The sequence below is a fragment of the Corvus kubaryi genome, unplaced genomic scaffold (genome assembly GCF_017639235.1).
Source record: "Corvus kubaryi isolate FWS band 111438036 unplaced genomic scaffold, C.kubaryi_AGA036_p1.0 37179, whole genome shotgun sequence".
Taxonomy (NCBI): Eukaryota; Metazoa; Chordata; class Aves; order Passeriformes; family Corvidae; genus Corvus; species Corvus kubaryi.
Window position 1 is genome coordinate 1,010,794 of NW_024581049.1, and position 9,053 is coordinate 1,019,846.

The 9,053-nt window shown below is 55.7% G+C and overlaps 1 protein-coding gene across 1 annotated transcript in view; it reads right to left on the bottom strand.

Moving 5' to 3' along the window:
- Nucleotides 1-1,718: 1,718 nt before the first annotated feature.
- The window catches only part of SNRNP40 (small nuclear ribonucleoprotein U5 subunit 40), an 11,503-nt gene continuing 4,168 nt past the window's right edge, over nucleotides 1,719-9,053 (bottom strand). The window contains exons 6-9 of the mRNA XM_042021950.1: nucleotides 8,595-8,677; nucleotides 8,140-8,201; nucleotides 5,173-5,276; nucleotides 1,719-2,137 (exon numbers count right to left, since the gene is read on the bottom strand). Coding sequence (XP_041877884.1) covers nucleotides 2,088-2,137; nucleotides 5,173-5,276; nucleotides 8,140-8,201; nucleotides 8,595-8,677 — 299 coding nt within the window. The 3' untranslated portion in view covers nucleotides 1,719-2,087. The remainder of the gene's footprint in view (nucleotides 2,138-5,172; nucleotides 5,277-8,139; nucleotides 8,202-8,594; nucleotides 8,678-9,053) is intronic.

The window sequence follows — 9,053 nt, forward strand, 5'->3', positions numbered from 1 at the left end:
TCCATCCCGGTCTGGCTCTGTCCATCCCGGTCTGGCTCTGTCCATCCCGGTCTGGCTCTGTCCATCCAGGTCCGGCTCTGTCCATCCAGGGCCTGCTCTGTCCATCCAGGTCTGGCTCTGTCCATCCAGGTCCGGCTCTGTCCATCCCGGTCTGGCTTTGTCCATCCCGGTCTGGCTTTGTCCATCCAGGTCTGGCTCTGTCCATCCAGGTCTGGCTCCGTCCATCCAGGTCTGGCTCTGTCCATCCCGGTCTGGCTCCGTCCATCCAGGCCTGGCTCTGTCCATCCAGGCTCTGGCTCTGTCCATCCCGGTCTGGCTCTGTCCATCCAGGCCTGGCTCTGTCCATCCAGGCCTGGCTCTGTCCATCCAGGTCCGGCTCTGTCCATCCTGGTCCGGCTCTGTCCATCCAGGCCTGGCTCTGTCCATCCCGCTGCTCCCTCAGCCCAAGGATTTGCCCTTAATCCGGATCATTTCCCCGATCTGGGTCATGGCTCCGTGTCCATCGTGCCCAGGCCATGGAGGGGTGTCCGGGGGCACAGGGGGTGACACCCACAGACCCCAGGGTGGGCTCTGGTTCCACCCAGCCCCCACTGCCCCACCCTGGGAGGGGGCACCCAGAGGCTTCAGGAGCCCCAGGACTCCCCACACCTCAGGGCAGAATGACGCCCCTCCCTCCCTCCCTCCCCTGCAGGTTCTTGGGATGGGAATTAGGAAAACAAAACCCTTTCTTTGTTCCTTTAACCAAACAGGACTTGGCAAAGCTCAGGATTGCTGTCCTGGCTCAGCCCCAAGGGTCTCCCTCCCCTCTGACACTGGGGTATGGATCCAAATAAACCCCTAAACCCTTGGGATTACAACAGGCTCTAATTAAGCCCTAAATCCACGTGGCAGCCCCTCCTCAGCCAGGAGGAAGGGGCTCATCCCTGGGCACGAGGCTCTCACTCCAGAATATCTGGGTCCCTCCTGGCAGTCCCAGCCCCTCTTCCCGTGTGTTTCAGGGCTCTTTAACCCTCTGCAGTTAAAAAGAAACCTCCGGTGCCTCCAGCCCTGCCTGCTCCTCTCCAGGGAGGGTTTATCCGCTCAGAGCCGTTCATCCATCGGGATCCGGAGATGGATCTGCCCGGGCCTGAGCAGCAGCGCCCCGAGGGCTCCTGTCACTCACCCACTGAGGGCAGGGACACCGGGACACCCCAGGGGACCAGGGACAAGCCCAGGGACAAGCCCAGGGCTGCAGCAGCCATTCCCATGGGATCCCGCCTGCCATTCCCGCTGGGAGTCACGGTAATGACGGGAGGTGGATGTGAGCAGCTGACAGGACCCTGCTGAAGCTGATGCTCCCTGGATTTGGGAGAGGGACTGGGGACAAGGGATTCAGGGCCAGGACCCAGGCAATGGCTTCCCAGTGCCAGAGGGCAGGGCTGGGTGGGATCTTGGGAAGGAATTGTTCCCTGGCAGGGTGGGCAGGGGCTGGCATGGAATTGCCAGAGCAGCTGGGGCTGCCCCTGGATCCCTGGCAGTGCCCAAGGCCAGGCTGGACATTGGGGCTGGAGCAGCCTGGGACAGTGGGAGGTGTCCCTGCCATGGCAGGGGTGGGATGGGATGGGAACCATTCCCTGACTTCAACCTCGATGATTTCCCTGGTTAGCCACAGGTGAGGACTTGGATTTAATATTGGAGAACAGAAAAGGAACCAGAGCAATAAAGGCCAGGCACTGAGCTGTGTAAAAAGCCATTTATTGCAGTTTTAACTGTATCAAAAAAACCCAAGAGAAACAGGACAGGGAATTTACAGGCCACGGGTGGAACTGAAACAAAACTCCTCAATTTCAAGGGATCTGGAGAAGGGTTTCATTGTCAGTGGCACGGCCAAAACGGAATTCCTTTCAATCCCAAATTTTCCTGCCTCCCCAAAGAAAAGGGGAGGCAGAAAAAGCTGCACAGTGAGATGTGGAGAGGGGACAGGCTGCAGCAGGGTGGGCTGGGCTGCCACACCAAGCTGCTGTGACCTTCTCCACTGGAGAGAATCCATCCAGCTCCCGCAGATCCGGGATCCCGAGGGCGCGGATCCCACCAGCTCCTCGTGGGCCTCACTGGATCTCCCCCATGTAGAGCCTTTTGTCACTGGATGCGGAGAGAACTGAGGGGGGGAGGAAGAAAGGAAGACAACAAAGTAAACATAAAAATGGGAATGGAATACAAAAATGAGAATAGAACATAACAATTAGAATATAAAAATGAGAACAGAACATAACAATTAGAATAGAATATAACAAATAGAATAGAATATAAAAATGAGAATAGAACATAACAAATAGAATATAAAAAAGAGAATAGAACATAACAAATAGAATAGAATATAAAAATGAGAATAGAACATAACAAATAGAATATAAAAATGAGAATAGGACATAACAATTAGAATAGAATATAAAAATGAGAATAGAACATAACGAATAGAATATAAAAATGAGAATAGAACATAACAAATAGAATATAAAAATGAGAATAGAACATAACAATTAGAATATAAAAATGAGAATAGGACATAACAATTAGAATATAAAAATGAGAATAGAACATAATTAGAACAGAAGATAACAATTCTCCCAGTGGTCTGAGACCTCCCGAAGGCCACAGCACTGAACTCCTCATTTTGCTGGAAGCCGAATTTCAGTTGCTTCCCAAAAAAAGCCATGGAACGAGTGACACCGACCCCAGGCCGCGCTGGCCGCTGCCATCCCCTGTCCCGAGTGTCCCAAAGTGCAGGCGGGAACGGCCGAGCCGGGAGTGGAGGGAGAGGGGGATAAACAGCTCTGGAAAGGCTCCCGAGCTCCACCCCGGGAGCGCCGAGTGCCGCTAGAGGGCCCATCCGGCCAGGAAAGCGGCCCCAGGACCCTCCATGCCCTGGGAACAGGGAAAACCCCCGGGAGCCGGCTCCCACTGCCCGGAGCCGCCCTGCCCGCAGCCACGGCACCCGAGAGGCTGGGGAGCCCCGCCGGGCCCAGCGCCAGCCCCAGGGCCACCAACACCCACAGGACTCCGGAGCGTCTCCAGGGACGGGCACTCCACCACCAGGGCTGGACAGCCCTTTCCATGGGGAAATGTTCCCAAAATCCACCCTGAGCCTGCCCTGGCCCAGCCTGAGGCCGTTCCCTCTCCTCCTGTCCCTGTTCCCTGCCAGCAGAGCCCGACCCCCCCGGCTGCCCCCTCCTGTCAGGGACTTGTGCAGAGCCACAAGGGCCCCCCTGAGCCTCCTTTGCTCCAGCCTGAGCCCCTTTCCCAGCTCCCTCAGGAATTCTCCAGCCCCTTCCCAGCTCCTTCCCTGCCCTGGACTCGCTCCAGCCCCTCAGGGTCTCCCTCACTGTGAGGGGAAAATAAAAAAGTGGGGGAAAACGTGAGGGGAAAAGAAAGTGAGGGAAGTTTGGGGAAGGCTCTGCTGCAGAGCTTTTCCCTTCTGGATCCTCCTTTGCTCCAGGCTGAGCCCCTTCCCCAGCTCCCTCAGGAATTCTCCAGCCCCTTTCCCAGCTCCCTCAGCCACTCCTGGAGCTCCAGCCCCTTCCCAGCTCCCTCAGCCACTCCTGGAGCTCCAGCCCCTTCCCAGCTCCCTCAGCCACTCCTGGAGCTCCAGCCCCTTCCCAGCTCCCTCAGCCTCTCCTCACAGGATTCCCTCTCCAGCCCCATCCCAGCTCCCTCAGCCTCTCCTCACAGGATTCCCTCTCCAGCCCCATCCCAGCTCCCTCAGCCGCTCCTCACAGGATTCCCTCTCCAGCCCCATCCCAGCTCCCTCAGCCGCTCCTCACAGGATTCCCTCTCCAGCCCCATCCCAGCTCCCTCAGCCGCTCCTCACAGGATTCCCTCTCCAGCCCTTCCCCCCTTCAGGGAATTCAAGGCACAGAGCCACAGGAATGACCCAGAAGAGCCGGGTTTGACACCAGCTGTGGTTTAATCCCTGTCCAGGAGAGCTCTGGGGGCTCCACCACCAGCTGCAGCCCGGGGTGTGTCACCCTGCCACAGCCTGGCTGCCCGTGCAGCTCAGCATCCCGCACTGCTTTATAGGATTAACGTTCCCAGGCCTTCACAGCCAGCAGCTGCACGACTCCACAGGTTCTTAATAACAGCTTTTTAATTTTTATCTGAAGCCCAGTGATTGATGACCCAAGAGGAGCTCGGCACATGATCCCACACCCAGAGAGGAGCTGGCTCTGCTCCTCCAGCACGGCCCCAGCCTCAGGAAGAGCCATGAAGAACCAGGAATGAATCCAGAACTCCCTCCCTGCCCCTTGGCATGACCGAGCTCTTAGCTTGGCTTTGGGGTGGACTGCTGGCAATTTTTGGCTGCTGACCTGGCCAAGGTGAGCATTTCCATGGAAACACAGCACCCTGCACCCCTGCCCAGCCCATGCTGGACCAGGAAATGGGGATGGAACCTGGTCCCAGCTCCTGCTGAGGGTAAAAATGGCTCTGAAAAGCCACCACAAGCTCTGCATCACCCAGCTCTGACTGTGGTGCCACGTGTGAGACACCTCCACTGCACCAAGAGCTTCCTTTGGGTGGGATCTTGGGCAGGAATTGTTCCCCGGCAGGGTGGGCAGGGGCTGGCATGGAATTGCCAGAGCAGCTGGGGCTGCCCCTGGATCCCTGGCAGTGTCCAAGGCCAGGCTGGACACTGGGGCTGGAGCAGCCTGGGACAGTGGGAGGTGTCCCTGCCAGGGCAGGGGTGGCACTGGGTGGGCTTTAAGGCCCCTTCCAACCCAACCCATTCCATGATTCTGTGATTTTGTGATTCTCTGATTTGCTTCCTACAGCTTTTGGGGAAGTCAGGACACCGCAGGTGATCCACGTCCTCACAGAGTCCCCAAGCACGGTTCTATCCCTGCGTCCCAGACATCTCAAACCCTTTCCTCGTGGCCCCTGGGAAGGCTGGACGAGCCCTGGGCAGTGGCAGCCACCCCCAGAGCCACCCTGCTGCCCTCTGGGTGTCCCCACCCCATTCCCAGAGTCCCTGTGCTCAGCCCAGGCTGCCCCCACCCAGATGAGCAAACAAGACCCTGCCACCCCTAAATCTGATAATGGGGCTCTGAGCCACTCTGGCAATTTTGGGGGCTGCTTCCCAGAGGATCAGCAGTTCAGTGAGCCCTGGAGCTGCCTCCTGGGGAGGAGGGGAGCACTTACTGATGGGTTCCTCGGGGTGGAAAGCCAGTTCGTTCACGGAGCCGGCGTGGCCAGGCAGCTTGTAGAGGATCCTCCTGGAGGTGGTGTCCCACACGTACACAAACCTGCAACAGAGGCCCGATGAGGGCAGGAAGCAGGGAAAGAAAGCACCCCCAGGTGGTTCTGAGCTGGCTGGAACAGCTCAGAGTGCGGATAAACAGGAACTTCTCGGGAGAAAAATGCTGCCCTGACTGATTCAGGAGAGCAGAGGGCTGAGCAGGTAGGAATCAAAAGGTCAAGAGGCAAAAACCTCACTGCCAGCACTGCATTTCATCCCTCAGGGCACAGGGGATTTGGATTTGAAAGCTGTGAGGCCAAAGGAATCCCTGATAGTGCAGGCACAGGGAGAAAATCAGCACTGGGAATGGGGAGGAGGGGTCTCACCTCACAAACACCCCCAAACACTCTCTGCACGTCCAGGCATCACCTTGGGCTGGCAGTGAGGAGGGGCCCAGAGCCCCCCAGCCCCTGCTGCAGTGCAATCCCTCACAGCCAGCAGCTCCAGAGATGGATTTCCTCCGGCTGTGCCACATGATCCACTTCCCAGCAGTTACTAGGGAGTGACGGGATCACCCTCATCACCCTCCCTCAGGCCTGAGCCCCCACCTGAGCTGAGGGGCAGAACCCGCCAGGATCCTTCCCTGGGAGCTCAGGAAGGAATGGCTGGCACCAGGCCCAGCTCAGCTTTCCCACTGCTCCTACAAACGGCCTCAGAGCCAGGGAAACAGAGCCCCAAATCCCTGGGTGTGCTGTGGGGAGCTCCACAGGGAAGCAGAGCCACGCCCTGGCCTGGCCAGGGAGATTTGGATGCAGCACAACAAGATGCACACCCTGCAGGCCCAGGGGAGGCGGTGCTGCAGCTCACCTGCACAGGTATCCCACACCCCTCCCTCCCTCCTTCCCTCCCTCCCTTCCCAGCACCAGGGAAGGGAATTTGGCACGAGGCTCTCAGCTCTGCAACAACAGAAGAGAAATCAGTGGCTGGGGAGAGCTGCAGCTGGGTGATGCCCACCCCGCTCCTTGGGGAGGTGATGGACAGCTCAGACGGAATTCCTGGAGCAGGAAAGGGCAGCAGTTGGGTTTGGTGGGAAGAGCAGCTCTGCAGTCGCCCCCCAGGGCATCCCTGGGCTTCCAGAGGCTGAGGGAGGGGGACAGCCCCTGGACACTCGGAAAAGCAATCCCCTGCTCCCAGGGAAGGTCACTGTGCATCCCAGGGTTCTCCCGCAGGGATTCAGACCTGCTGGGGATGGGTGGCCCCTCCCTCAGCCCTCAACACCAAGGCTGGACCCTTCCAGGCTTCTTTGGGGCTCCTCAGTTTCCCCCTTCCTTTCCACGGCAGGGCTTTGCAAACCAGACAAAAAAAAAAAAAGATGATTTGTTTGTACAATCAGCCTGGATTTTCACTGAAATGCTGCTTTTCACCCCCAGAAAAAGCCCTGAATGATTTATAACCCCTGCTGGCTGCCCAGACAGGACACTGGGCACCAGCACCAGGTACTCCTCCTCCTTAGGAACTTTTCAGGCTGGTGCCATTCGTGATTTATTTCCTTGAGGGAAGCCCCCAGGCCTGCAATGCAAGCCTTGAATGAGGATGATTTCAAGCCCAGCTCTTATCCAGCAGGCAGGAATTGTCCCTGTTGCTTTCTCAAGGCACTCTGCTGTTGTGGTTTTTAATTTGGTGTTGCAAGGCAGGCAAAGTGGCTGATTTTACTACAACACTTCTGAAGGGCTCAACCCCAAAAAACATTCAGGTGATTGTCCCTCCAACACAGGCACAGTGCACAAGGAGAGAGAAATCACTGGGGGACTGTTTTGTACTCAAAACAAAATGTTTGTTTAACCTTGCTTTGCTTTTCCTGAAAATAGTCCTAAAAAAATTAAAATAACAATAAAAACAACAAAAAAATTAAAAAAAAATTAAAAATAATTAATTAAAAAAAAACCAAAAATGAAAATAAAATAACAATTAAAATAACCTGAAAGCTCTCTGATAGCAGAAAGATTGGAGTGGCCTGGTCTGACCTGCCCCAGGAGCTCCATCAGCACCTGCAGAATGAACCCACTGACCCAAACTCCTGGCACAGCTGCCCAGAGCAGGGCTCAGCCTGCCCCTGACGCAGGGATCCAGGCAGGAATTCCTCTCCCAGGCAGGAATTCCTCTCCCTGTCAGTGCCCAGCAGGGCTGGGGGCAGAGTCCCGGCTCAGGTTTATGCTGGGACAGCTGCCCCACTAAAAGTGGGCAGGGAGAGCTCGAGTTCTGCCTCTCTGCTACCAGAAACTCATTAATCTGCTGATTACTGCTGCTCCATGCCCTGGCCCCCAGCCTGCAGGAATTCCTGTCTCCCTGGCTCTGCATTTGGGCCTGGATTTGCTCCAGGGGCCGTTGGTGTCCTTCACAGGGACCTTCAGCCCCCGTGCTGCTTCTCCCTCTGCCCCTTTCGCTCCTCGGCTGACTTTAGCCTAGAGAATCTCTCATTCACGAGTCTGATGTGTGCTAATTGATCTTTATTTCTCCTCAGTTAAAGGAGGGATCACTAATGATCCCTGGAATCCCAGCATGCAGGGATGTAACTGGGATTTGTGCTCCTCATCCTCTAACCCCACACGCAGACCCTGCTCTCAAAGACCCTCCCAAGCTTCTGCCAGGACACCCAGGGGTCCAACCCAGTGGCAAAGATGTCGCTGTCACCTGCTGGCCCTGCTGGGGGATCCTGAGCAGATCCCCAGCCAGTTTTTGACACTAATAATCAGATTTTACAACAGTCAGAAGCTCCTCCACAGACACCAAAGCAACAGAAACGCATCCCTGAGGAAATCAGGAAAACTCCTGAGGATTGTTTGGGATCTCACACCCAACCCTGAGCCTTCAGAGTTGGATCCAGGAATGCTGCAAATCCATGGGGACAGAGGGATGCAGTGGCAACTCACCTGTCAGCCGACCCCCCTGCAATTTTGCTGCCATCTGGGGACCAGGAGCACCTCAGAAGGTTCTAAAATAAAAGAACATGCAGAGATCTGCTCAGTTTTCCCCTTCTCCTTGAATTAAAATCGCCAGGAGACTTTAACCAGCACCACTTTAATGATCTCCCTTGGAAGACGAGGTGGTAATTACAGATTTTATTTTATTGCTGCAAACAGCCAGTGCCTTGTTATTTCACACAAAGTAGATGGTAAGTGTAGAAAATACTTAATTTACAGCTAATTACAGCTGAACTGAGCAAAGAAATCTTGTTACTGAGGCTTTAATTGGAATCCCACTTTGAGTATTCATCTTTCTTTGAGTTCTTATTAAGGCCCTTTCTGGCCTAAACTTGAAGTGAAAAAAACAATTTAGAGAGAAGTTAATAGCAGGGGGAATTGAACAAGGAGTGGAGCACACTCACCTTCTCAAAATTATGGACATTCCCCTGGAAAATCTTCACACATCTCTCCTTGGGGGCGAAGGGCCTCACGTCCCAGATCCGAACTGCAACAGAGTCAGAGCCAGCAGCTGAGGGTGCCAGGGAAAGGGCAGCCCTGGAAAACCCTTCCCCGTGCCCAGGACGTGCTCCCTGTCCCCTTCATGTCCCCAAAAGCCAAAGGGAACCAGCAGCTTTCCCTGCAGGAAGCTTTGCTCTGGCAGGACAAAAGCAGCAACGTGTAACTACACCCAGAGCGGGAAAATCCAAACCAGCTACCCCAGAAGTCAGCCACCACCTCCTTACAGGAGGATTTGCTTTATCCTGACACATCCCATGGGCACGGTCCTGATGGGCTCAGCCTCACTGGGCACCTCGATGGGACGGGCAGGGTGGCAGCTGGGCTGTCACTGCCATGAGGGGACAAACCTGTGCCATGTCCCG